Here is a 27,257-nt window from a genome sequence, read left to right as displayed (position 1 = left end):
TTTATATGAGAAAAGTAAGTTTATTTTAATAGTATTATAATATTTACCTCCTCTTCTAACAAAATTATTATATTTGCCTCTAAACATATTATTGTCAAGATTATTTTTAGTTAGAATATCTGCATTCCATTCGCATAATAATTCACATGGAATTCTTTGCAAAGAAGATATTAATTGATATAAATACATAAATTTTTCTTGACAGTCGATAAAGAATAATTTCTTCCTATATTGTTTAGAAAACCTGGTAAAAGATTTTGTACAAGAATGGAGTTTTCTAATATAATGTATTTGCCTTTTGTTTTCCTAATTTGTGATAACTAGGATGCATTCCTTCTGCTAATCTTCTGATAAAATATTACGGGTATATGGTTTCTTCCAAATGTAAGTATAATAAAAACAATGCATTCAAAAATCTTTCATTGTTGCAGTATTGTTGGATTCTTTTTATCATTCTTTATAGTAATGAGTAGACACTTTCAGTTTACCTCCTCTGTTGTATGAATCAGTTATCAACTCCTACCCTACGAACTTTTCAGAAATACCCTATCCTAGGAGGGTAGCCTATTTATTATATTGTATGGTCATGGTGACATCTATGAAAAGTCAACGTCTATTCAGGAGAGAGATTCTGTTCAGGAGAGATCTGGGAACCGAGATGATGCAAAACTTTTTTTAATGTCTGCATATTAAACAATATTAAATTATATTTAATAATAATAATAATAATAATAACAACAATCAACTTTGTTTAATTATAAAATATAGCTATTTCATATATATTTAATTAAATTATTACATGTAAACATTAATAGCACACTTGCTTTTTATCACAGATATAATGATGACTTAAGCACCAAAGTGTGCTGCACTTGTAACAAATTTCAAAATAGATGATATTATTATTATCGTTTTGTTTGAATTAAACATTATAATAATACTTATATTAATTTTATATCTCTGCGTTATCTCTAACATACACTGGTCGGCGTCTAATGTTTTCTCGTACAAACATTGTAACAATATTCTACGGAAAAAAATAATTAAAAAATGTTCTATTAACATAGATTATTTAAAACTTCATTCAAAAGGTCTAATATAAATTGCAAAACTGTCCAAATGTAGTGTTAAAAGATAATTGTTTAGTAGTTCTGCGTATGTTGCTTACCATTGTGGAGTGATTCAACGTATTCTTTTCTAAACAGTAACTTGACCACCTAAGTCACATGACCTTGTCCCACTAAATATTTATTTATTAGAAAAACTAAAACAAGAAATTTTTGCAACTGATTGTGAGATAGCTACACTTGATGTTATGATAGAACAAATTGTAGATGCACTAGTAGAAATCAATAAATATCGATAAGAAATTTGCCATGTTTTAAACAGTACACTGCAACGGTCTTAAACTTGTATTTGCATAAGCGGGCAACATTTCGAACAGCACATTTAAACAATCTTACAACTTATAACTTTTGAATAAAGCTTTTAACGATTTATGTAAAATATAACACATTTTTCTTATTTTTATGCGTTCACATTTTGTACATTCATAATACTTGTACGATAAAATCTCAAACATTTCCTATATACATTTCATTTGAATCATGATTTTTTTCCGCTTGCTATTCGATAAAACATCATAAATTTCTAACTAATTAACAGTTTATATTACATTAGCATAGTCTTTAATAATCGTACATTCTTTAAATTGATCTTTATAGTTTAATAATAGGCACTTCATTATCATTCTAAAAATCTAATCATTTTAAAAGTTTGTAATTAACGATTTGCTTAGTTTGTCCTATGTATATAAAAATTAGTTTCTCGCTGTTGTAGCCGTAAGCAGAAATATGAAACAATTATGATAAAGAAGACAATTTCAGTTGTAAATATATGCTTCTTAGCATATAAAATAAATCTGAATTGTAACATTAATCGTTAATATTTCTTTTGATCATTCGTTGATTCTATCAACAGGATTTGTATCATCTCTAACTAATAATATTTGATTATCTTCCGTTTGCCACTTTTGACGAATATAAACAAATATACCGATAAAAGTTATTAAAATTCCTATAGCACTGATACCAATACAAGTAATGAGTCCCAATTTTGGTAATATCAATAAAAATTTAACTTGACTAACGTAATCAGAAGTTAAAGTAGCTTCTTGCGTAAACCACAGCATAGGCATATACGTTTTTCGTACGTATTTAAATATACTGAAAAAAAAAAAAAGAAAAAAAAAAACAAGATAAATATCTCATTTACTTGTTTATTAATTAGAAAAAATATTTATGAATACATTTTATTTACCTCATTCCGTCGATTGGCTCTACCATAAGATTTAATTGCAATTGAGCTTTCACTTCTAATGGGACGCCAGATTTCTACAGAAATTTAATTTGAACAATTCTAATAGAACTGTATTTAATTTTATGAGATATAAAAAAAATACTTACCGGTTCGATGATCACAAAAGTCTCGTGTTTTTCTCTTAATGGTTTCAGTCCTTCTACCGCTCTTCCATAACTACTATCTGCCAAATAAAAATGTGGCAAACTGATAAATGCAGGTGCTCCGTATTTACATTTAGAAACGTCTAATACTCCAGACGGCTCGCATGTTGTTTCATTCATGCAAAAGCATTTTCGTGACTTTACAATATCACCGTTATCTAACATAGTTTCATCGGAAATAAATTTACTACCTTCTATACTTTGATACAAAGACTGATTTTGATATGTCAATGTTACATATCTAAAACATTCATAGAAAAAGTACAATTAAAAAGTTTAATAATTATTAATTACTGCGCCAATATTATTTTGACATACGTGCAAATGTCAGGTACAAATATAGATGCCGTTTTATTATCCATTAAAGGTGGCCATAAATCTCCATTCGTACCATTTATCACACCACAAGAATCTTTGTAATAATTTGTTTTATTCTGAAAATTCCACTCTTTAACAATTCCCATTTCATGTATATTATTCTTTCCAGTTAACATATTGAATGTTCCATCAAAAGTATCCGAATTATTTCTCTGAAGGAAAATAAATGAAAATTTAGTAATACTTTTAATATTACCCATAATTTGTTATACGCACATCATAAAACCAGGCAAATTTGGTGAAAGGTATATTCGTCAAATTAAATTTTTTTGCAACAATAAGTAATTCATCCTTATAACCATCAAACAAAACTTCGCCTACTGTTTTTGTCATTGTTAAACCTTTATTTACGGCTTGAATTAATTTATTAGCAATTTCACGTATTATTATAGGTTTATTTTTCATTAATTGTCCCATTGTCTGCAAATTAGATTAGAATTTATTATCAGGACAGAATAATCTAATTAATTTAACCGGAGATAAAAATAATACATATTGGATAAAACTCACCACTACAATTGGATCTAAATTAGTTACTTTATCGGTTAACTTTCCTTTTGATAAATTTTCATCGAAATACCATACTTTTCTCCTTTGAAATGTTACAGTACCATTGTCGTTCCATACTTGATTTATCTTATAGTCAATTTCTCTGTAAATTTCATACAATTTATCACAAAACCGAATATAACCGATGTATATATATATATATATATATATATATAAAGAAGAAATTTTGTCTAATTATACCTAAACACATATGGTCCCATTTCTACAAGCATTGGCTTGTTCTTTGATAAATCATTAAAGACATCAGGATTACTTAAATTAAAAAAATAAAATTTCAGATGCATCGGTATAGGTGTTTCTTTCCAAAGATTATAAATAGTTGAAGTTGGCGTCAATGTTAATTCCTGTGGAAAAGATTTTCATTAGTAACAATTGAATGGATTGTTTAGACAAAATTCTTTATAACCAAATACATTAAAAACTTACTCGTAATAAAAACCAATTAAAAATGGAAGACCAAAATGATGCTGCAATAGAGCCAACCACTAATAACATCAGACCGATGACCAGAATTATAATAAACTTTAAAGAAGATTGCTTCATCTTTGTTGCCGATGCGACACTGAAAGAAAATTATTTCAATAAACGATCCATAGAAAAAATCATTTGACTATGGAACTATATTTCTTATTAAATAATATCCAAAAAGTACTGTATAGTGTAGTTAAACAAAAATTTACCAGCTTACATGTTATGATCGAAGTCTTCCTCAATTAAATTGGTTAACGATTCTATAGGCATAATTAATATTAAATCTGTTTCTTTCAACGTTATTCAAAAGTTGAAAATTAAAAGAAAAATATCATTCATATGTAAATACATAATATGCCAAATATGTCAACTCTAGTTGCAATTTTAAATAACCTTAGTACCTTCTTAGTACTTTTCTTAGTACTTTTCTCTTTAACGTTTAACTTATTAAAATTACAAACAATTAGTAATAACAAATAACGTAATTTTGTATACATAAGAAAGAATATAACAAAATTGAAAATAACTAGATTAGTATTACTTCCACTATCATTTGGTTATTTCTTTTAAAGAATACATTCATTCAATACAAATCAGTTGAATTTTCTGTCAAGTATTGTGATTATACATGTTTAATTATGACGTTATGTTATACGATTTTTACAAAAAGAATTATCTATAACTGATACAATGTATTGTATAGTTGTTTTTAGTTCGGCATGACGTGGCTACATGAAAGATGGTGTCTTAATACCGCGAATATTCAAATAATAAGAAGAAGGGTCGCGCGTCTGGATGCATTATTATGTTTTCCTATTGTTTCTATTTTTAATCATAATCTATTTTTATGATTTAATAATTAACTGAATTGTTACTTCGTTGAATTATCTTCTTATTAATCCGTAACCACATTATTATAATAATACTTTTATTATCTGAAAATATATTTTCAAATGTTTATGTAATCTTTTAAAAATAATTCATAAATATCTTTTTATTTCATAAATAATCTTTTTAGAAATCAATACTTTATTAAATATGTAACTTTTTTTTGTTTAGTTAGTTGTCGATTACTGTAACATGAATTAATATATAATTGTACATGCATCAAATATTGAAATTTCATCTTTTAATGCAAGAGGGATAAACTATTTTTCTTATCTTAAAATGAAAGTCCAAGAGATACTTCTTTTTTACGAAAGATAAGAAATCTTTCGACTTATTCAAAGATAATATTGATTATTTTTTCTATCAAAATTACATATAAATCTCAAAGATGTCAAAATATTTTTTCATATAATAATTTTCCATTATCTTACCATGAAATTATTCTTATGGTCACGCTAGGGAATTAATTTAATATTTTTTAAATATATACTATCACATATATATATATATATATAGTTTTTGCAAAACACTAATGTATTATAAGAAAAGAAATATATATATATATATATCATAATATTGGTCATCACTATATTCTTGATATTAAACGTCTCAAAAATTTTAATGTTAAAATGTTGTAAACAATATTTTTACTCACAAGACTAATTTTAATGAATTTTTTAAATAATATCTTTCACGTTTTTCATTTTTATTATTAGATTAACATAATGCATGTATTTTTTTGTCCTATCTCGTCGAATTCGTCATTTCCTACCTATTCGAATAATTCATAAATGAATGCAACCGCAGTATGTATATATAGTATATTAATGATGAATCATGATTGAATTTTTGTAAAGGATGATGATCTAACATAAAAGACAGTCTTACTAGACAGTCGAGGCAAAATCCTTTCTGGTTCTAATTTTCATTTCCAGTTGATCACCGTTCATTTTAATAAACAGAACAATCGATAACGCAGCAACAGTTTATACAAGAAATCGTTTTCCCGACGTGGTTTTATTCGCACGACTAGAAGATGACAACTGATAAAGAAATATTAACTGAAATTCATTTTATGCATTTGATACTTCTATTATTACTACATTATTTACGTTTATTAAGTTATCGATCGACAAAAACTAGTTTTTAAATGTATACTTAATCTTTGTATGCGTAATCATTGTAAGGTACAATGATATATATAAAAAACAAGAATAGAAAAATCATGATGGTTGAAGAAACTATAAAAAGAAGCACATTATTTAAAGTTGATTATAATTATCAATATTACGCGGCTGTTCGAAGTTCGAAATTATTCAGCAAGCAGCATCGAAGAATATAAAGCGATGACAAATCGCGAGAGATAATTATTAATACAGATATTGTAATTATTCATTATTAAATGTTTTCATACAAAAGTACTCTTGCGTGGAGCTAGTCCGTATTTTACATGTTTTACTCGATACGTTTTATTTTTTGCAATTAAAGCAAATCATTCTATATAATTCATTAAATTATCTATCCCATTGGTACAATTATTTTGTGCAGTTGTTAATGCAATTGTTTTTTCTAATCTTTTCATTTCATATATATTAATATTTGTATTTTTTTTTTATTTTTATACAATTCCCATTATGGTATTTTCATTTTGATGCACGTTAATTGGGGCGTTATTATATATCCAAGTGAAAGCACGGAAGAGTTTTCTTTATACATGCGTGTTTATGTGTGAGAGAAAGTGAGATATTTCTTACTTGTGTTTAACACACAAATATGTAATCACGTATCCTGTCCAGTAAATAAAACTATCAAACTAACAGAATGAAAGAAACGTCATCTAATATATATTATTTTTATAATATTTTTTAATATAATATTATATCACGTTCGGATGAACAACAATAAATATACTTTTACGATAATATATTTTAATATAGTTGAACATCTTACATTTTGATTTTAAATTAAATTAGAAACTTTAATTTATGTTAAATTATTTAAGAAATAAATACCTGTTGAGCCAAAATACCAAAATTTTAATGGTAACTCAATGATTATGATTTTAAAATTAGCGATATGACGTTGCTTATTCACTAATATTTAATGTTAATCAATCAGTTATTGATAATAATTAAACGTAAGATATAACAATGAAGAATACAAAAAGCATGCTACTTTCCAAATCAACTTGTTCGCGTGAACTCTCATTGTACGACTACGGATCCCACTTTAAACGATATTCGAGAGATTCGATACTTGGAGTAGGGATTTCATACTTGATTAAAACAACGTTTCTTCATTAACGAAATAAGAAGGGGGACTACTGACTCTGTATTCGGGGGGTCGACGAGTCGATTAATTCAATTTTTATTACACATTTGAAAAAACATTTTTTGAGTTTTATAATGTCACATCATTAGCGAGAATATTATATATATATATATATGTATATTTATGTAGTTTGAAAGTTCTTAAACATTACTTTTTCGTTTTAATGAATTTAGAAGATATTTATATACACGTATATATAATATGTTATATTCCAAATAATCTGGTAATCAATGATAACAGAAATCAAGATTTTTAGTGATATCGTTACAATTACTGAGTAAATGTTATTTGCTTATCTCACATACTTTATCGTTGCAATTTATATCACATCGTTCGTATTTACACTTACAAGCTGTACAAATATTTTTAATCAATTAATTTAATAATTTTGTTGTCACAATATAAATGCTAATATCAATTTTGGTACTTTGATTGTAATAGTTTTGATATTATTGCAAATTTTCAAACTACAATAAATATTTTGTTTAATTCTACATTATCATAAAATAAATATCACACGGTGGACGGATTAGTAATCGATAAAACAACTTTGTTATAGATAAAAATGATTTGTTTAAATAATTACAGTGCTGCTAGTACTATTCATGTCTTCTTGAAGTTGGGTGCGATCTCTAACTCTTGCACACATTAGACTATATTCTAATAATCCTATGCGAATGTTCATCTCCGAAATTTCATTTTTCATTTTTGTGATAATCTTCTTGATATTTATCAATGGCGCTATAAAACAATTAATGATTACATAATTATTATAATTTTTTTATACACTTTTTGTTGTTGTTCTAAATAAATTTTATAGGACGTTTTATAAAACGTTACTCACTTCCATCAGTCATACTGGATCCTCTCTCATCCATTTCCTTTTTCATATGTTCTAATTCCTCTGTTAATTTATTAAAAACTCTTGTTCTTTCCGTTACACCACCACTAACATCTCTATATTGTTCTTTAATTTTAGATAAATCGTCCTAAAAAAAAAAAATATCTCTATTATGTGTGAATGAAAAATATTACATTTTTCTGTTTAATTGTTATGTACTAACTTGAAGTATCCTATATTCATTTAAAATAGGCTCCAATTGTCTGTTTAGATAAGCCTCTCTAGTTTTAATTTTATCTAATACATTAGTTATTTCAAGATGTAATTTATCTAACTGTCCTTTGGTACCAGATAAATTAGTTGTAATGTCTGCACGCAGTTGCTTCATTTGGTTTAAATGTAAACGCCAATCTCTCGAATCTATATAAAAAATAATATTACAACTATTAATTAATTTTAATAGTTTCATTCACTTCAGAACGCTTGTGACAAAATGTAATCGATATGATTGGAACGCATTACTGTACACAGTAGTTGGACAGTGAAGTATGGAATGCTACAAAGTAATTAGAAGTCATTTCTTGTGCTCTAAATTTTACAATGATATAATCATATTATTAATGTTCTTAAATATTATATCTCATATATTTATGAGAAAAATATCTCATGTAATATCTCAAAGTATGAACGCGTGCATATGTACGCTCTTAGTATTCATATGATCTTCTTAGTAGTCATATGATCATTCTTCGAGGGCGTATATATACGCCCGTCTGAGAAAAAGGGTTAAGTAAATTTATTTTATTATTGAGGATATATTTCAAATGTAGTTTTTTTACCTGTTTTTATAGTTACTTTTAATTGAGGTAGAACTCTTTCTAGCTCCAATTGCCACTCTTCTCTATTTGTATTTGATTCTAAAATATGGTCAGGCTTGTATGTTTTGTTCTAAAACAATTTGTAAAATTATAGTTAGAAATTGGATAAAAAATGTATATGAAATATATATGAAAAACAGAAATCATACTTAATAACCAACCATATTTTGATTATAAAGTTTAGTTATGTCGTCAACGTGTAAAATCTCATCATCCTCATCGTTATACTCAGCCATCATCTCTTCTTCTACTTTCTCTAAAATTAATTCTGCATCGTCTTCCTCTATTTCTGGTTCATCAAGTGTCTCATCGTCAGGTATAATTTCTGCTCTGTAGATATGATACAAATTGTGTTATAATTTTTAATGCAATGATATCAATATAAAATATACTTTTGAAATGTACTTTTTCCACTTGAACTTTTTGTACTTTTAAAGCATTATCTGCTAAATTATCTAACACATAAATAGCATGTTCTCCAGCTCCTTGTTTTAATTTGTTAGGTGGAAATTCCACAGGAATATCAATTTCTCTGAGGTAATCCAATATCAACGATATTGTAGAGTTAGGGTCATCGGATTCTTGTGGCTGTTCAAAATCTTTACCAACTTTCCTAATTAACCACGCAGCTAATGAAGTAAACATATAGAATTGTTCTCCTGGATTTGTTGATACTGCAAAATAATGCCTACCAAACATTCAAAGATAATTTCAATTAAATAATTTAATTATTTCAAAATCTTAAATGTAAAATTAATTATAATATCTTATAAAACTCCTCACCTAGTTATCGGTTTCATTTTTAATTCTTGTACAAATTCAATATCATAATTTAATAATTTTAATTTCTCTAATAAATCTTCCATTCTAGTATGTACAATGTAAAAAGCAGATAATGCTGATTCATCTTCCAAAATAATCTTCGAATTATCACGAAACATTTTAACAACAAGATTTTTTATAATTACTATGCAAGGTCAACGTCAAGTTTTTCTATGTGATGATTGATTAATTGACAATTTTATATTAATGTCAACATTTTAATCATTATCGTGGAACATAATACTTGTATAATGAAAGATTTGTACTAACACATTATTAATTATTATTTTATTCCTCATTTTTAGATATTATAAAGAAAAAAATGACAAAAAAAACGTTGCAAATTCAACGAGCACAAACTACGATAATAGTATAATACTACCCATAATATTACACTCTTATACACCTGCATATTTTTGTTACCGACTCTTTTAGTTACCGACTGAGATTATCTTTTTTATCATACTTGGTAAGGAAAATATCTTTAGTTTTAGTCTTTAATTTAATACCATTATTCTACATATCTGCTGCTGTAAACATATTAAATCTATATACATACATATAAATGTATACACAAATTTGACTAAAATTTGAAAAAAAAAAAAAAAAAAAAAAATGTTATAACTTCTTAATGAAAAATAAAACTATATAAATTTAATGAACCATTCTAAATGAAATGTAATTATTTTCAAACTTTTTAACGGAAGCGATATTTAATTAAAATTGTTTAACAATTTTACGTACCTATTTGAAGAAATATCTAATTTATACAAATATGTAAGATAATCAATGATTCGTATATATTGCATTATTGTAAAAAATGTGAAAAGAATAAGTTATATAATAATAAAAGTTGAATTTTTGAGTGACCTACATTATATGTAGGTGTAAGTACCATTATACCTAACTAACGGTACTTTCAATATAAGTTTCCAATCGTTCTTACGATCTACCTCATTTAAATATCTCTCGTTAATGTTATGATATTTATAAATATACACGCACACATATATGTATAATAGAAATTTATTTTGAATTTCTATAGGTTTTCTAAAATAACGAAAGTTAATTCTATCAAATTTCTAATTAATTCAAGAACTTTAAAAGTTAGTTACCTATTTGGAATTTCAAAAAGACGTAAGCGAAAGTTCATGTTTCTTTGGGTGCGATTGTCAAATATAGAATGAAATAAGATAAACAAACATGTACGTATGTACCTCGTACGTTAATTTTTTTGGCATATTCAATCATTTCTTCCGGGAAATACTTTCCTTGTTCCCTTTTGAAGATACTTTCTCAAAATACTACTCTTCCTATATCTCTCATTTATTTCAACATTATATACCAATAATTCATAATAATATCTATATATATATATACATTATCGGATCGTTTAAATTAACAAAGACAAATTTAAAATCCCCGAGAGATAAATAGCGCGAAATTTGAATTGAGATATAAGAAAACTAACAACTTTTACAAAAATACGTACATGAAATTTCGACAAAGTATTAAAAAAAGACGGGGATGAATTAAAGATATTAAATTGAAAAGAAAAGTATTCATCGAAGGGAAAGAAATTGGATTGGTTTTCGATCGTAGATTTAGAATTTAGATGAGAGTGATTCTCCACGTGGATCGTATTTAATAATAAGAGAAAAAATGAAGCAGCAGTATGAAAGAGATTAAAGAGGAGTTAAATTGAAAGGGAGACCGGACATGTGGTGTCCCATTTGTAAGAGGAAAACGAAAAGGAATTGAACTCGGTCAACCACCCGTCGAAAATACCTGTACGAGATCTTAAAAGTGCCGCGTGTCCTCTATTGTGTATATATAGGGGTGCCACAAGGAACACCACTGTGCAGTTCTTCAGTGAACGTTCTTAGGTGAGCATCGTTAAATTAACTTATCTCTTCTCACATTTTCTCTTTTCTACTTTTCTTTTTCCTTTTGTTTGTCCTCTTCTTTTTTCCATATCCTCATCCTTCGTCGTCAATTGTTGTCGTCGTCGTCGTCGTCGTCGTCGTCGTCGTCGTCGTCAATTTGTTCAACGGTTTTATTTAAAACGGTTTTTAGATATTAATAATAACAATTAACGATCATTATTATCACGTATCATTAAAAATTTGTTTAACTTTGTTATTTTAATCAAGTGCAAATGAAATTGTAGCATGTTGAATTGTTGAATCGTTAGAATCGTTAAACCGGTTTAAAAGAAAGTCGCTTCTTCGGAAGCATAGACATTTGTAAGCAACAAATATATCGATCTCATTTTGTTTTATTTAATTTATTTATTTCAAATTTGACATTTATTACCTTCTCCAATGACAAATATTAATTCGTTTTACAGATTCATAGGATTCTCTGATTAATAGGAAAGAAGAAAATGATTAAGTTTCTTCTCCTAGGTGCATTTGTGGCCTTGACGAGCGCACAATTTCAGCCCCAACCAACTGGAAGGATTCTAGAACCACCGATACCGGCATTGTGCGCACAACGTGAGTCTTTTTACTTCTATTTCAAGTCCATATGTTATATTTATAATTAGTCCTTTTATTTGCATAGAAAGAGCAATATGCCATTATTTTCTTGATACGAAAAGAAATAGGCGTTACTCATAGGATTATCAACGCTAGAAAAATATGATCAAATGAGAAAAATAGTCCAACGATAGAAAAAGAACATTTAAAGCTTTTTAATGCTTATAAAAAAGGTGTGGCCTTGTAACAAGGTCAAGGTCTTTTCCTGATTCAAACAGGTTGAATTAAGAAAGTTAGTTCTGTTGGTTCTCCAAGTGACCATAATCTTTAAATGTCGTCTTTTTCATATTAAATAGAACGTGAGAAATAAGAATATAAATTTTCTATCTTAAGTTAAAAATAATTTACAAAGATAAATATCCAAGAATAAAGTATAACATGGTAATACACGTGGGCGTGTTCCGGCTCGACGAAATGTGTGTTAATTGACGGAACGAGGATATACAAATGAATAATTAACTAATATATCGACACATTTGTAGAAAGTTTGTACGACTTATTTACGTGCTTACGTGCTTACGTGCTTACGTGCTTACATGCATACGTACGCGTTGGTATGAGTAATATTAATGCGCCGTGAAAAGCGAACGAATTTGAATTTTTAATGTCGTCGCAACTGTGAATGGGTCAATATAAGAAGAAGACCAAGAACCACCGTGGTATGTCAATTGCCACTTTCTCCTTCTTTCTGTTTTTAATAACCCAATTAATAAGGTGACGAAGTTAAAGGACATTGACATCCATGCATTGAAATCTTCATGATTCGTTATTGAAAAATGCGGGTCCTAGATTTTTCGAAATTATCTATATCATTATTTCATTGCAATTGATTAACACACACACACACACACACACACACACACACACACACACACACACACACACACACACACACACACATTCTTATTTAATTTATTAAAAATTATATTGGAACCTTTAGTTTTTATTTTATGTGTACGATAAACCTAAAACATATAGTATTTGTTTATGTAATAAGTTAACTAAAAAGATATCGGTATTTAGTGCCATCAATTAACATTTTTATGGTATCGAAAAGTCTAAAGAAGAAATACTCTTATCACGTATTCTGAATGCAATGTACGGAAGACTTTCTTATTCTTTATTTGGGAAAGTAGTTTCACAATTAGCATAGACCTTACAGTGCCAATGCCTAGGTCGTGACCATAGAGATCGATTGTGTGAGGTCACAAAAGACGGCACTGATTTCGCATCGCAACTTTCACTTTAAAAGGGTCGACATTTTTCTCATTTTATTCGTTTGTTTACGAATAAATTAAATATTATTAATATTCTTTTATTAACGACAAAAAATCACTATTCCATTTGTTAAATAAATATAATTATGATAAGGAGAATTTTTTTACGCGAGTAAGAAGATTAATGAAATTATTTAAAAAAAAAAAAAAAAAAAAGAAGAAAAAAATCAATTAGTAAGAAAAATATTATGACATAATTTTTTAGGAACAATTCATGAACGCTTTAACGGAAAGGGTTATTACTATTCGTGGGCTGATCCTAGAACAAATGGACAAGAAGTTGATTGGCTAGCTGGTAGAAATTTTTGTAGACAACGATGCATGGACCTCGTATCTTTGGAAACCTCTGCTGAGAACGAATTTATCAAGAGTCGCATCGTTCAAAGTACTTATCTTTCTATATATATATATATATATATATATATAATTCACAATTGAATTACGTTCGTTTTAATCTACGAGGAGAAAAATTGTTCTTTTTTTTTTAGACAAAGTGAAATATATTTGGACGTCCGGTCGTCTCTGCGACTTTAAAGGATGCGACAGACCTGATCTTCAACCACTTCATATAAATGGTTGGTTCTGGACAGCCGAGTTGCAAAAACTTGCACCAACTAACAATCGCAATCAAAACGATTGGTCTGAGAGTGGCGGGTAAGTAACTGACATATAAAATCTTTAATGTATTTTAAAATGAATATCTCTAAATTAATAAGACATTTTACAAAATCTTTATATCAGTATTGGAAAGCCTCAACCTGATAATCGTGAGGCCATTCAAGGTGGTGCTCCAGAAAATTGTTTAGCAGTTCTTAATCAATTTTACAACGATGGCGTTAATTGGCACGACGTTGCTTGTCATCATAAAAAACCATGGGTGTGCGAAGATAATGATTCTCTTTTAAAATACGTTCGTTTTACTAATCCAAACCTCCGCGTTTAATTGAATAACTTAAAAGGAAAATCTGACGAGTGGATAAACCATTATTATTTGAACTATTGTTACTCCATTAAATTATGAACATTTTTAAGATTAAGTAATGCGACTGAATAGTGTATAGGGCGATTATATTTATTACAACAACAACAACAACAACAACAACAACAACAACTTAATCACAATTTAATTAATTAAATGCATTACTCATGTCACAGTATGCGTCGTTGTACAAGATGTACCGATTCAAATAGATTGTCCATAAGTACCATAAGCATTGTCAATATTTATCTTTTACAAACGATTAGTTTTATACCCAGGAAGATTCACAATAAGTCTTTGAGGCACAACTCATGAAATATATCAGAAAAATTAAATTTCAATATACGTCGTGCGTATAATGAAATTTTACCATTACTGATTAAAGTGGAAAAAGTTATTTCAAAAAGTACGTAATGTAAAAATATTTTAATAATCATATAAATTAAAGATCAAACGAATATAAACCAAATATTAATGCTGTATATAAGATTACTTTTTACCTTCGATCATAATTATATGATAACCAAACTTCGTTTTAACTGGTGGATCTGTATAAATGGGTGAACTTAAATTGGAAATAGGCAATGCGAAAGCTGCTTCTTGAAAAGGACCAACCATTGAACCACGTGTCATCCAACCAAGATCCCCCTTAAAGTAATTCGTACAATACCGATGAGTATATATATTCAACTGTTATAATAAAAAATATATAAATAAAGAAATGAAAGAAAACATTTTATACCCCAGAACGCGCTTTGTCTTCGCTATATGCTGCTGCTACTTCATTAAATTTTTGTCCAGCCTTTAATTTTTCCATAGCTTCTAATATCTTGGATTGTTTCTCACATAATATGTGCCTAACCTATAAAAATCAATGAATTAAATATTAAAGTATCATATCTCATCACTAATGTAGTTTCTTAAGTTATCTTGTTAAGATTATCACAGAAAAACTGGACAAGAACGCGAAACAAAACTACATTAATTATTACCTATTTTTGGTCTTTATTTTATTTATATGTATATATACTTTTATATACTTATATATACTTATATATACATACTTTTACAGTAGTTCCACTTTTTTTTTCAACTTTATCACCTTTCCCACTTTCTTCCGAACTTTTAGATTTTCCAGCTTTACCGCTGATATTTTTCTTTGGTGGCATATTTGAATAATTCAAAGCTAAGAAAATAAAATATATAGAGAAAATATGAATGACTTTATTAACAATAAAGATGATGACATTTCGCGCGATAAAAGATCTAATCGAACGACATAGAGAAAGATCGATTATCGATAATCGAATGATTGAAAGAAAAGAGAAGAAGGAGATAGAAAGAAATAAATTAAAATAATAATTGAATAGATGAGATAAGTAATTCAAGAACGTTTGAATAATCAGTGAAAATAATATGAAAAATAATAAAGAAAATAATATTAAGTTTGGGTATCGTAGTATCGATGCACGTGCGCAGTGGTGACATCTTCAGTCGGTAGGCAATTGTCTTTGGGAGATTCGTACATATGCATGTATAGAGAGAGAGAGAGAGAGAGAGAGAGTATACGTCCATATCGAGGGATAAATAAGAGCTTTTTCTGCTATCTTTCTTCTCTATAATATCTCTTTTTCTCTTTCTCTTTTTCTTTCTTTTTCTCGAAAATTGTATCGATAAGAGGGTAGGGGTAATCGTGAATCTCAGGAAAGAAAAAAAGAAAAATTAAAGTTAAAGTTAAAATTAAAATATAAAATAAAAAATATAAAACAAGATACAAGAGGGAGAGGGAAAAAAGTAAACGAGAAAGTAACATGCGTGCGTGCGTGCGTGCGTGCGTGCGGTAGAAGTTGAAAGAAAAAAAAGCCCAAAAAAAAGAAAAAAGAAAGAAAAGAAGTGTCGCGAGAAGAAACGATAGTTGAAGTTTATTTAGCAATCTGAGTGGCGGTTTAAACGGTCGGAAGGAAGGAAGGAAGGAAAGAAAGAGAGAGGGAAGGAAGGAAGGAAAGAAGGAAGGAAGGAAGGAAGGAAGGAACGAACGAACGAGCGAACGAACGAACGAAGGAAAGTAGGAAGAGAGGGCAAATAAAGGAGAGTTAAATAGAAATCCTTTGGTGCCGAGGGCCAGGGGTCCGTGTGATGCGCGCATATGTCTAGACTCGGAGTTACCCAGGTTCTGGGCACAGCACACCAGGTGAAGAGGACGTCCGCCGAGCAAACGGCGGTACTTAATTTTGTTGCTGCTAAACGAAGCAAACTATCGTCTAAGGTCTCACTTACGGAGATTGACAATATCGAGAAGATGACGGATACGGCCGCGGCGACCACGGCCACGACCGATACCACACAGAAAAGGGCCAATTTTTCCGCATTGACCGTTGCCAATCCAAATGGCGTAAGCAAAATATCACCGAGTTTGGCAACTGCTAAACCTGGTTCCGCGAGAAAACTTGTCATCAAGAACTTCAAAAGTAAGGATGGGTATTACGAATGGGAACGACTTAACCTCAAAATCAACGCTTTTATTGCTCCTATGTTATTCTCCTATCTATCTTTCTCATTTCGATCCCACACACATTGGCTTTTATATTTATTATTTCTAAATTGTTATTTAACCTTTATTTATTTATTTGTTTGTTTGTTTCTAATTATTGCGATATTGTCATTATATTTCATATCTATATTTCTAGTCTTTTAAATGTTGCGTTGGTTGTGTGATTCCTTTTTATCATGTTTCTACTACTCTTTTACATTTTGTCCTCTTTTTTTTTCTTTTTTTAAATCTTTTCTCCTATTCTATTTCTTTCATTTCATTTTACTTTACTTTACTTTATCATCCATCATTTTATTTCTATTATATATATTCTTCTAATAAATTTGACGATTTGGTCGACAATTTTTAACGTCCTTCTTTTGTAACTATTAATAGGAGAGCGACATAACCTATTCTAGCATCAATGCTAATTCATTGTTCATACTTTAAATTAATGTTATAAATTGCAGGATTTTTTATTGTTTCTCATTATTAATCATTAAACTTTATACAATTCTATTATGTACCGATGTATTGACGTATTGTTTTTTTTTGTTTTTTTTTTTTGTTTTTTTTTTTCATTGAATTTTCTATAATTTCATCATTATCATACATTCATCATTAAGACGGAGTAATATTCTATAAATGGATCTACGACGATATTATTTTGTTCTTCAAAATGCGCACTGTCTTGCAAACATTTCAAATAAAACATATTTATTAAGAATAATACTTATATTTGATGTTACGCTTTAGTCTTTTGTAGAAACTAAAGCGACATTGATATAGAAAATGAAATTTAAAAAAAAAAAAAAAAGAATAAATATGTTAAGAGCTTCCTTGCATTTATTTAGAACGTTTGTTCTTTTCATGCGATAAATATATATATATATATATATATAACGTCTAAAAATACATTTGTCTAATATGTGTGTGTGTGTTTATGTATATATATATGTGTAAGTCATGTACGTGCCTCTGTTCTTGATATAAATTTAAGTAAACATAAGTAGTAGATATTTAAATCTAAAGAATGAATCTTGAAAACAAATTATAAAAGATTGGAAAATACTTTCATTGCTTTAACGCATATATCGAAAAATTTTGTGAATTATAATTTCTTAGAATGGATCTCTTTAATTGAGAATAAAAAATTGTGTTAATAAATATCACTGAATTTATTGTATTGTGTTTCTATAGATAAACCAAAATTACCAGAAAATTATCAAGAACAAACATGGGAAAAACTGCAAGAGGCTGTAATCGCAATACAAACGAGCAAAAGTATTCGTTATTCTTTAGAAGAACTTTACCAAGCTGTCGAGAATATGTGTAATCATAAAATGGCATCAACTCTATACGCCAATTTAACAATATTGACGGAATCACATGTAAAAGCTAATATCGAACAGTTTTTGGCAGAATCTATGGATAGACATATATTTTTGAAAAAAATGAATGAATGTTGGCAATCGCATTGCAGACAAATGATTATGATAAGAAGTATCTTTTTGTACCTGGATAGAACATACGTCTTACAAAATCCAACAATATCTTCAATTTGGTAGGCATTTCCTAATAATAGTACTATTAAAATAATTTCATATAACGCACTTAATATACTACTAATGTAATTGATTATTTGTTTTTTTTTTCTTTTTTCTTTTTTTTTTTTTTTTTTTTTTCCATATGTTTCTAGGGATATGGGATTACATTTGTTTAGATTACATATAGTACTGAATAATTTGGTACAAACTCGTACAGTTGAAGGGTTACTTATGCTAATTGAAAAAGAACGACAAGGGGATACAGTTGATAGAACTCTTCTAAAATCATTATTAAGGATGTTGTCTGATTTACAAATTTATCAAGAGGCCTTTGAATCTAAGTACGATTATTTATGATATGTACTAATATCATATGTTTATTTATCATGTGCTATTTAATAATATGAAATTCTTTCTCTTTATAATGTATTATTAATAATTATATGCATAGGTTCCTGGTAGCAACTGAGAGATTGTATGCAGCAGAGGGCCAAAGATTAATGAATGAGCACGACGTTCCTGAATATTTAGCACACGTAGACAAACGCCTGCAAGAAGAAAATGAACGTTTATTGCACTATCTTGACACGTCGACAAAGTAAGTTTTCTCCTCTGCGATTAAATGCAATTCTAATTAATGTTATTATTATTGCGATAATTAAATATATATATATATGTATATATATATATCTCAGATGGTCTCTCATACATACAGTAGAAAAACAATTATTGTCTGAACATATTTCAAGCATTCTACAAAAAGGTTTAAGCGGTTTATTAGATGAAAATAGAATTAGTGATTTATCATTACTCTATAATTTATATAATCGTGTAAAGAATGGTCTCGTCGAACTTTGTCTCAACTTTAATTGTTACATTAAGGTGCGTATATATAACGTGTATATAAAAATATATCGTTTTTTACGATATATATATATATATATATATATATATATATATATATATATATATATATATATATATACTTTTTTTTCACTAACTTTTATTTGTTTTATAGAAAAAGGGTAAAACAATAGTTATAGATCCAGAAAAAGATAAGACTATGGTACAGGAACTTTTAGATTTTAAGGATAAAATGGACAATATCGTTAATACGTGTTTTCATAAAAATGAAAAATTTGCTAATAGCTTAAAAGAAGCTTTCGAAGCTTTCATCAATCAAAGAGCAAACAAACCAGCAGAATTGATTGGTAAAATATTTATAGCGGCAAATAAATATTTGTCTAAATAATTGCAAAATTAACATATGTTTGTTGGTTGTTTAATTGCAGCTAAATTTGTCGATTGTAAGCTACGTGCAGGTAATAAAGAAGCAACGGAAGAAGAATTAGAACGATTATTAGATAAAATTATGGTATTGTTTCGTTTTATTCACGGGAAGGACGTATTTGAAGCATTTTATAAGAAAGATTTAGCAAAACGTTTGCTAGTAGGCAAATCTGCCTCGGTTGATGCCGAAAAGTCCATGTTATCTAAATTAAAACAAGAATGTGGTGGAGGATTTACTAGTAAATTAGAAGGAATGTTCAAGGATATGGAATTGAGTAAAGATATTAATATTGCTTTCAAGCAGGTAGGTGGTAATCTTAATTATTTTATTACAAATGTAGAAAATGAAAATGCCAATTACAATTTCAAACTTTTGCTATATCTTTATCTTTTCTATTTCTACTTCTAGTATGCTGGAAACTTGCAACATGAATTATCCGCAAGTAATTTAGATTTAACAGTCTCGATACTTACAATGGGATATTGGCCAACATATCCTGTAATGGAAGTTACATTGCCAACAGAAATGGTCCAGTATCAAGATGTATTTAATAAATTTTATTTAGGAAAACATAGTGGAAGAAAGTTACAATGGCAACCAACTTTGGGACATTGCGTGTTAAAAGCTTGGTTTAATCAGGTATATTAATAATATATGTACCTGAATTATATATAAATAATTATACGTATTATATATTTTAACTATACAATTGTTGTTTTTGCAGGGCAATAAAGAATTGCAAGTATCATTATTTCAAGCCTTAGTCTTAATATTATTTAACGATGCTGATAATCTTTCATTGGAAGATATTAAAGCAGCGACTAATATTGAAGATGGCGAACTTAGAAGAACTTTACAATCTTTGGCTTGTGGAAAGGCGAGAGTTTTACAGAAACACCCGCGTGGTAGAGACGTCGCTGACAATGATAGATTTGTTTTTAATGCAGAATTTACGAATAAGTTATTCAGAATTAAAATAAATCAAATACAAATGAAAGAAACGGTAATCCAAATAATAAACATAATCCTCAAAAATTGTGCAATTTTTAACAGACAATTCTTAAACATATCTTCAACAATTTTTACAGAATGAAGAACAAAAAGCGACAGAAGAAAGAGTGTATCAAGATAGACAATATCAAATAGATGCAGCAATTGTCAGGATTATGAAAATGAGAAAAACACTTACGCACAATCTCCTCATTAGTGAATTATATAATCAATTGAAGTTTCCTGTTAAGGTATACGCTTTAATATTACTATATTATAAAATAACAACACGCACACACAATGATATCATTAATTTTTCCATTTTTCCATTTTTTCTTCTTTTTCTTAATCTTTTTCTTTATAATGTCATCATATTTTTCTTCCCGTCATTAGCCTGCTGACTTAAAGAAGCGGATTGAGTCGCTCATAGACAGGGATTACATGGAACGGGATAAAGATAATGCAAATCAGTACAATTATGTCGCGTAACCTGAATCGAATGCCAAAATTATGTTAGATTGGTTCGATTTTACATTTTTTTAAGTAAAATGAATCAATTAATTTTGGCGCTTGCCTATTGTGAATGTGTAAAGTTGAAGAAAGAAAAGAAGAACTTTAACTGGTTAACTATCAACATAACGTTGCAGTATACAATCAGTTGATAAAAAGAAAGAAAAAAAGGAAAAACTAGAATGGACTTTGTTGTTTTATTTTTTTGTAGTAGTGCATACGGACACTGGACAGTTACAGTAATATTTCAACAGTGCTTTACTGTTATCCTTGTGTTATTTCTAGATTTTGCTAAAAAAAAAAAAAAAAAAAAAAAAAAAAGATAAAAAAGAAAAAAAAGAAAAGAAAAGAAAAGAAAAGAAAAGAAAAAAAAGGAAGAAAAAAGAGAGAGAGAAAAAAATAAAGGACCATACGCAAAATATCATCGACAATGCAGCAATTTAAGATGTACCAACAGTTTTTTATGCTAAGCAGTTTTTCACAGCATATTAAAAGATAAGCAGAAGTAGTGCAAAACGACAAAACATAATTGTAACACTATAATAGCTAAAATGAAAATAACTTAAGAAATGAGAAACATAATGTATTAATTCTTAAAAAAAACACACACACACACAAGAAAAAGACAAACAAACAAATTGGCACCAGTGCGTTATTATCATCATCGTGATAGTCTTAAACTTTGCACCGTATACAATTTGGGAAGATACAGTTTTGCTTAAATATTTAAAATTATCTCGACGCGTAAAACTATTTTGAAAACAAAAAAAGAGGATCTAAAATTCCAGAGATTAGATTAAACCAAGAATAATAACTGTTTTAAATAATTTAAAGAAGAATAACGTTTAATTTTACAGCTCAATTTAATAGGCATTGTTGCAGCTGTTTTTAGGTATATAAAAAGTAAAATAAAAATTTGTACAGTGGATAAAGAAAAGAAAGAAGAAGAGGAAGCAGAAGAAGAAGAAGAAGAAGAAGAAGAAGAAGAAGAAGAAGTATAGAGGTATGGAAGAAGTATTTTTAATTTACTAACACGTCGTGTAAAAAGTATAAGGAAATGTAGAAAAAGAAAAACAACAATCCTTATATTGAAACGAAATAAATTTCATTTGAATAATAGATTATATTTAAAGAATAATCACCATGCCACAATACTTTCTAAGCATCTCAGCAGACTAGTACCTTGCAATATAGTTCTGTAATTATGATAACAAAGTTTTAAACGAACAAAAATCACACTATTTACAATAGTTGTGATACTAAAAAGAAAAAGAAAAAGAAAAATCATGTTCATTTTTCTTAGTAGTGGGGGAGGGAGAGGAGGATGGAAGAAGCAAGTTATAGGATAACAGAAATTTATTAGCAAATAATAATGAGAAACACTGTGGAAATATTTAACTTTACAAAAATTAAATATAGAAAAATAAAAAAGGAGATTATTCTCTCTTTTTCTTCAACCTAAGGAAAGCATTGGTATTTTAACTGCTTACATTATATGCATTTAGCATGTGTAAGCATCCGAGATATTTGTATTTATTATATTAATTAATACATATAATGAAAAAAAAAAAAAAAAAAAAAAAAATATCTTATTAATATTTATTCTTTGCATTCACAAATTTGTATTACAACTTCGTATGTATCAAATGTTCGTTTAATGAAAAATTAAAAGAAAGAAAAAAAAGCATAATATATACATATATAAAAAATATTAATTTACTTTCGAGAATAAATGTATTTATATAAATTTTAATGAGAGAATTTGATTTTCATGTTGCCAATAAATTAGCCCAAATTAAGAAAGCTTGAAAAAAATCCTAGCCAATAAACTGTATTAATAATTATATATTTATAATAATGATAATTGATGATAAAAATAATATAGAATCGACGAAAGTCCCTTTATTTTGTTATAAAAGCGCGTTTTGAATATGTGCGTGCGTCGCGTGCAAGCGTGAGAGTGATACACGTGTGTGTGTATATATATATATATATATATACATATACATTATTTTAAAATGAGAAAAATGTATTTTTAAGGATGTACTCTTTAACGTCTTCATCAATATCTACAGTGTTTCATGTTATTATACATTTACTTTTTCTTTTGGTTTTTTTTCTTTTTGTCTTTCTTCATTTTATGATAGATTCGATTTCCGGTGCCTTCCATCATTAAACATACCATACTATTGCCTACATCGGATTATTTTTTATTATATTTCATGAATTAATGGAAAAATATATTTATCATATTTTTTAAGAGAAAACTTTTGTAGTCGATATTTGTTTTTTTTTTTATTTATTGTAGAGAGAGTTAACACACAATTATAGATAAAAGTAATTTCTCTATACTATATTGAAGAAATGATAATGATAATAATTAAAAAAGTATCTTAACATCAATCACAACATAACAAAAGGAATAACTTATTGTTTAATATAAATTCTCTTTATTGTATTCAAATTAAGCAGCTATAAATATAAAAATACCATTTTGTAATAAAATTAACAAATAATTCAATAATTCGTATAACTTCGTTTTCTTTAATTTAGGCAATAAAAATATATTGGTTATTTGTACACACATGAAGTTATAAATAGAAATTTCAGATAATTATTTATCATTGCTTGTATTTCTATATTGTTGCTTTTCATTTATAATCAAGTAAAACATACTCAATCGTTCTTAGAATTTAGAAAGAATTTAAAAAGAATTTTGTTGGATAAACGCAATTCTCTTGGTAATTATATTTTGACTATTAAATGAATTATTTTAATTTTTTAATTGTTTGAACATATTCATTTCTTATATCAATTTCATTTAGTAAAGAATTAGCAAAATTACTAGGACTAGCGGTTTTGTGTAAGAAATCCGAAACTAACAACGATGGAGGTTTACCACCGCCATGCGTTAAACATTCCCAACGATACTTTTCACCGGCAACTCTACTCAAGGGATCATTTTGAAAGTACGTTTGCCAAATCCAAGAAGCTATTGCACGCGATATTAAATAAGAATAATATTTAGCACCGTATCCTACTAGATGAGAAAATCGCAACTGCCATGCCTAAGGAAAGAATATGTTGTTTATATTAAAAAATAATAATCATATTGTAATATATATATATACTTTACATTCGCGTATAAACTTTTTCAACATTTTCAAAGATTATTAATACGTACCGTATTTTCAATATATGGTAAACCATAATATTTTTCTTGAATATCTTTTAAAATTTCCGTAGTAGATCTTTCTAATTTGTTGCTATGATAAACGTGATCCAACATACTATAAAATACTTGATTTTGCAGTTCGGATGCGCAAAAAATATGTTTAGAAGCGCATAGCTTTTGTAACAAATAATCTGGAATTTGTTCATTTGTTTGATAATGTTTAGCAAACATGGATAGTACCTAGTTACAAAATCAAAAAATATCAATGAATATTTTATTAAAGGCACTGTGATAAAACTTTCATTGTATATTATAAGCTTACTCGTGAATCACTTGCAAAGTATTCCATTAAGACGCTTGGTACTTCTGCAAAATCCGTACTGCATCTAGTACCTGTTACGTGTTGATATTTTGTTCTGCCTAACATAGAATGTAACGCGTGTCCCATTTCATGAAATAAATTATCAACCGAGGATGGATTTAGTAAACATGGATTAGACCATCGAGGGGGCGATAAGGATAACATTATAACAACTATAGGAGTCTGAAAGTAAAAGTTTGTTCGTTTGTTCGTTCAAATCGTTCGTTCAAATCGTTCGTTTAAATAGTTCAAGTGAACTAATAAGGAATAACTTTGTTTATCCTTTCAAAAAAGGGTACCTGATAAGATCCATCTGATAACTGTTTTCCACCTCTAATAGCAAAATGACAATCTTGATTAGGTTTTCCTTTTCTTTCAAAGAAATCGCAATAAATGTAACCCAATGTAGTTTCATCCTTGTCTATCACAGCTAATTTATGTATATTTGGTGCCCAAACTTCACCGGATAAAGTTGCTACAGATTCTAGTCGTATTCCATATAATGCTTGCACAAGATAATTTAAACCATCCATACAAGAACCGAGAGAAAAATATGGAACAAATTCATTACTTGAAGTATTTAACCATGTCTTTTTAGCTAGTGACATAAAATAAGCCGTATCCCATGGCATCAAATTCTATAAAATAGAAATAATAATTTGTCCCCATAATAAAATATTCATAAAATAATAAATAAAATATAAGATGAATTTTTTCTCAAAAACAAAGAAAACCAACTTGTTTCACGGACGACGACTCGGCATCTTTCATTATTTGCATTTCTTGGAAATCTTGCATTGCTTTACTTTGTAAGTCATTATTCAAAATATTAAGAAAATCATTTACTGCTTCGGGTGTTTGCACTGTACTACCTCTTACAGCTCTGTGAAAATAAATGAAAATGACTGAATCGTCTCAAATTAAAGAATGTACCTATCATTTCATAAATGATCTTACCCCTACCTGTGAGCGTATGTAGGAAATCCACATGTTTGTGCCAATTGATGCCTACAATTTAAAAGCTTGATCAATAAATAATCTTGTTGTTCATCAGGATATAAGAACAATTTATAAGCTGCCTCACGAACAATAGTATTAGGTGAATCTGTATAAAGTCCATTTACTAATATCTGACCATTGTCCATCTGAAAACTGTGACAAAATGAATTAATGTAAAATAAAATAATAATGTGAAATTATAGCAGAAATATTTTCATACATTTTCTTTCAATCTCCAATATAATCTCATATTATAAACAAATTAGTATAACATTAATATAACAAACTCACTTTTTCCTGATATTTTCTGGCAAAATATCAGCTCTTACAGAGCGTGCATTAACAGTGCCAGCCATAAATTTTTGACCTGTCTATAATATAATCAATTATTTACTAAACCAAAATATATATTATAAAGCAAGTATAGCTTACTTGCAGGATATCATCATTTAACATGACAACTTGTTGTTTTTGTTCTTCCGGCAAATGAATACCGCTTTGTTCAAAATCGAACAAAAATAGTTTAGCAACGTGCTCATCGATGGGAGAAGTTTTAAAAATGTCTCCATTCTTTACAACATGCTGCAATGCATTATATAATTCACTGTGAGTATTAAGTCTGTTAAAGAAATAACATAAACGAAACATTAAATCAATTATAATTATTATCGTATAATTAATTGATACAATGATGAAATGTAACATCATACTTTTCAACTACACTACTTAATGATATGGAAGTATCTTCTGCGGCTTCAACAAACTCTATATTTGGATGTGCAATTCTAATAAATTCTGACAAGTCTGCAACTTTGCATAAAGTGTCAGACAATTCATCAAATATTTCAACCATATTTCTTTTTCTCTTAACATCAGTAGCCTCGGCTATAAGCGAATCCGTTTGAGCAAAAACTTGATCTTTTAGCGTTTGAAATCCATTGGCATCTTTGAGCTCGGGTATACAGAACAAACCCTACAATATCAAGAAAATATATATAATAATAATAATAATAATAATATGAATATATTTAAATAATGTATTTGTGACTTATTATAATATTAAATAGAACTTACAGTTTCCTTTTTGGAAAAATCTAATCCATGCTCGACTTTTCTAATAGAATTAAATGCGGTTGCCAAAGGTGACCATGTATTTACATGCCTATACATGTTGAGATATTTCAAAATACGTTTGTTTAATCTTTGCATCATTTTATTTGATTATTTATTATTTGTAAACAAACAAACAAATAAACAAATAAATAAAATAAATAAATAAGAATTAGTAAAAAGTTAGAATAGAGCGTGTAGTTGTAGTTTCTTCTCTCTTGTAGTTTTTTTTTTTGAGGTTATACAA

The 27,257-nt window shown here is 28.1% G+C and overlaps 6 protein-coding genes and 1 long non-coding RNA gene across 15 annotated transcripts; 3 read left to right on the top strand and 4 right to left on the bottom strand.

The window, feature by feature from the left end:
- Positions 1 to 6: 6 nt before the first annotated feature.
- Positions 7 to 741, top strand: LOC149031154 (uncharacterized). Its single transcript, XR_016178019.1, has 2 exons — positions 7 to 384; positions 540 to 741. It is a non-coding gene; the product is annotated as an uncharacterized LOC149031154 (long non-coding RNA).
- LOC107072615 (protein croquemort) lies at positions 690 to 6,983 on the bottom strand. Of its 5 annotated transcripts, XM_015332694.2 has the most exons (10): positions 5,718 to 6,785; positions 4,159 to 4,201; positions 3,897 to 4,032; positions 3,651 to 3,814; positions 3,411 to 3,552; positions 3,117 to 3,320; positions 2,841 to 3,052; positions 2,466 to 2,763; positions 2,320 to 2,393; positions 690 to 2,225 (listed from the first exon to the last, which is right to left on the bottom strand). In XM_015332694.2, the coding sequence occupies exons 3-10, from the start codon at positions 4,011 to 4,013 to the stop codon at positions 1,958 to 1,960; spliced, it is 1,479 nt and encodes a 492-aa protein (XP_015188180.1). In that variant the 5' UTR covers positions 4,014 to 4,032; positions 4,159 to 4,201; positions 5,718 to 6,785; the 3' UTR covers positions 690 to 1,957. The 5 variants fall into 5 exon arrangements, with proteins under 5 accessions (XP_015188180.1, XP_015188181.1, XP_015188177.1 ...); XM_015332695.2 differs by lacking the exons at positions 4,159 to 4,201; positions 5,718 to 6,785 and adding an exon at positions 6,842 to 6,983; XM_015332691.2 differs by lacking the exon at positions 4,159 to 4,201 and having other exon boundaries at positions 5,718 to 6,787.
- Positions 6,984 to 7,163: 180 nt separating this feature from the next.
- Positions 7,164 to 10,111, bottom strand: IFT57 (intraflagellar transport 57). Its single transcript, XM_015332699.2, is given in 8 exon segments — positions 7,164 to 7,901; positions 8,005 to 8,149; positions 8,225 to 8,421; positions 8,841 to 8,949; positions 9,041 to 9,209; positions 9,285 to 9,301; positions 9,303 to 9,567; positions 9,663 to 10,111. Coding segments are annotated over 8 exon segments (1,227 nt in total). The 5' UTR covers positions 9,821 to 10,111; the 3' UTR covers positions 7,164 to 7,734.
- Positions 10,112 to 11,972: 1,861 nt separating this feature from the next.
- LOC107072619 (peptidyl-prolyl cis-trans isomerase NIMA-interacting 4) lies at positions 11,973 to 15,778 on the bottom strand. Of its 3 annotated transcripts, XR_016178018.1 has the most exons (5): positions 15,562 to 15,778; positions 15,240 to 15,359; positions 14,998 to 15,145; positions 12,790 to 13,026; positions 11,973 to 12,333 (listed from the first exon to the last, which is right to left on the bottom strand). XR_016178018.1 is itself a non-coding variant. In XM_015332701.2 (4 exons), exons 1-4 carry the CDS (start codon positions 15,664 to 15,666, stop codon positions 12,317 to 12,319), a joined length of 390 nt encoding a protein of 129 aa, XP_015188187.1. In that variant the 5' UTR covers positions 15,667 to 15,777; the 3' UTR covers positions 11,973 to 12,316. The 3 variants fall into 3 exon arrangements, 2 of the variants coding, with proteins under 2 accessions (XP_015188187.1, XP_015188188.1); XM_015332701.2 differs by lacking the exon at positions 12,790 to 13,026 and having other exon boundaries at positions 15,562 to 15,777; XM_015332702.2 differs by lacking the exons at positions 11,973 to 12,333; positions 12,790 to 13,026 and having other exon boundaries at positions 14,602 to 15,145; positions 15,562 to 15,774.
- LOC107072618 (L-selectin) lies at positions 12,060 to 14,589 on the top strand. Of its 2 annotated transcripts, none has more exons than XM_015332700.2 (4): positions 12,060 to 12,199; positions 13,724 to 13,903; positions 14,007 to 14,172; positions 14,260 to 14,589. In XM_015332700.2, exons 1-4 carry the CDS (start codon positions 12,088 to 12,090, stop codon positions 14,459 to 14,461), a joined length of 660 nt encoding a protein of 219 aa, XP_015188186.1. In that variant the 5' UTR covers positions 12,060 to 12,087; the 3' UTR covers positions 14,462 to 14,589. The 2 variants fall into 2 exon arrangements, with proteins under 2 accessions (XP_015188186.1, XP_089032889.1); XM_089176763.1 differs by lacking the exon at positions 12,060 to 12,199 and adding an exon at positions 12,762 to 12,900.
- A 260-nt stretch (positions 15,779 to 16,038) lies between the features above and the next one.
- On the top strand, positions 16,039 to 21,947 carry Cul4 (cullin 4). 2 transcript variants are annotated; one of them, XM_015332708.2, is made up of 11 exons: positions 16,039 to 16,965; positions 18,228 to 18,591; positions 18,727 to 18,915; positions 19,026 to 19,172; positions 19,324 to 19,456; positions 19,593 to 19,785; positions 19,867 to 20,168; positions 20,274 to 20,504; positions 20,590 to 20,868; positions 20,954 to 21,106; positions 21,249 to 21,947. In XM_015332708.2, exons 1-11 carry the CDS (start codon positions 16,644 to 16,646, stop codon positions 21,342 to 21,344), a joined length of 2,409 nt encoding a protein of 802 aa, XP_015188194.1. In that variant the 5' UTR covers positions 16,039 to 16,643; the 3' UTR covers positions 21,345 to 21,947. The 2 variants fall into 2 exon arrangements, with proteins under 2 accessions (XP_015188194.1, XP_015188193.1); XM_015332707.2 differs by having other exon boundaries at positions 16,040 to 16,965; positions 19,270 to 19,456.
- On the bottom strand, positions 21,652 to 27,116 carry LOC107072624 (mitochondrial intermediate peptidase). Its single transcript, XM_015332709.2, has 10 exons — positions 26,975 to 27,116; positions 26,611 to 26,873; positions 26,333 to 26,519; positions 26,192 to 26,271; positions 25,865 to 26,053; positions 25,640 to 25,784; positions 25,201 to 25,539; positions 24,863 to 25,084; positions 24,550 to 24,780; positions 21,652 to 24,433 (listed from the first exon to the last, which is right to left on the bottom strand). The coding sequence occupies exons 1-10, from the start codon at positions 27,110 to 27,112 to the stop codon at positions 24,134 to 24,136; spliced, it is 2,094 nt and encodes a 697-aa protein (XP_015188195.1). The 5' UTR covers positions 27,113 to 27,116; the 3' UTR covers positions 21,652 to 24,133.
- Positions 27,117 to 27,257: the final 141 nt, after the last annotated feature.

The sequence above is a fragment of the Polistes dominula genome, unplaced genomic scaffold (assembly GCF_049000335.1).
Source record: "Polistes dominula isolate Pdom_NZ unplaced genomic scaffold, Pdom_raw_medaka contig_80, whole genome shotgun sequence".
NCBI lineage: Eukaryota > Metazoa > Arthropoda > Insecta > Hymenoptera > Vespidae > Polistes > Polistes dominula.
The sequence above is the reverse complement of the archived record's forward strand: the minus strand, read 5'-3'. Positions and strand labels throughout refer to the sequence as shown.

Bases quoted from the DNA above. Each gene is read 5' to 3' on its own strand.
- LOC107072619 (XM_015332701.2), bottom strand. From the start codon at position 15,666: ATGCCACCAAAGAAAAATATCAGCGGTAAAGCTGGAAAATCTAAAAGT. The intron at 15,360-15,561 runs GTATGTATATAT...TGATTTTTATAG, and splicing joins AAAGTGGAACTACTGTAAAA to GTTAGGCACATATTATGTGA. The intron at 15,146-15,239 runs GTATAAAATGTT...AATTACTTTAAG, and splicing joins AAGACAAAGCGCGTTCTGGG to GGGGATCTTGGTTGGATGAC.
- LOC107072624 (XM_015332709.2), bottom strand. From the start codon at position 27,112: ATGATGCAAAGATTAAACAAACGTATTTTGAAATATCTCAACATGTAT. The intron at 26,520-26,610 runs GTATGATGTTAC...TTTCTTTAACAG, and splicing joins TTAAGTAGTGTAGTTGAAAA to ACTTAATACTCACAGTGAAT. The intron at 25,785-25,864 runs GTAGGGGTAAGA...TTATTTTCACAG, and splicing joins TTTCCTACATACGCTCACAG to AGCTGTAAGAGGTAGTACAG.
- LOC107072618 (XM_015332700.2), top strand. From the start codon at position 12,088: ATGATTAAGTTTCTTCTCCTAGGTGCATTTGTGGCCTTGACGAGCGCA. The intron at 13,904-14,006 runs GTACTTATCTTT...TTTTTTTTTTAG, and splicing joins CAAGAGTCGCATCGTTCAAA to ACAAAGTGAAATATATTTGG. The intron at 14,173-14,259 runs GTAAGTAACTGA...TCTTTATATCAG, and splicing joins GATTGGTCTGAGAGTGGCGG to TATTGGAAAGCCTCAACCTG.
- LOC107072615 (XM_015332691.2), bottom strand. From the start codon at position 5,779: ATGAACGGTGATCAACTGGAAATGAAAATTAGAACCAGAAAGGATTTT. The intron at 3,553-3,650 runs GTATAATTAGAC...TGAAATTTACAG, and splicing joins ATGGGACCATATGTGTTTAG to AGAAATTGACTATAAGATAA. The intron at 3,321-3,410 runs GTGAGTTTTATC...TCTAATTTGCAG, and splicing joins ATTTAGATCCAATTGTAGTG to ACAATGGGACAATTAATGAA.
- Cul4 (XM_015332707.2), top strand. From the start codon at position 16,644: ATGTCTAGACTCGGAGTTACCCAGGTTCTGGGCACAGCACACCAGGTG. The intron at 20,169-20,273 runs GTAGGTGGTAAT...TTCTACTTCTAG, and splicing joins TTAATATTGCTTTCAAGCAG to TATGCTGGAAACTTGCAACA. The intron at 20,869-20,953 runs GTAATCCAAATA...CAATTTTTACAG, and splicing joins AAATACAAATGAAAGAAACG to AATGAAGAACAAAAAGCGAC.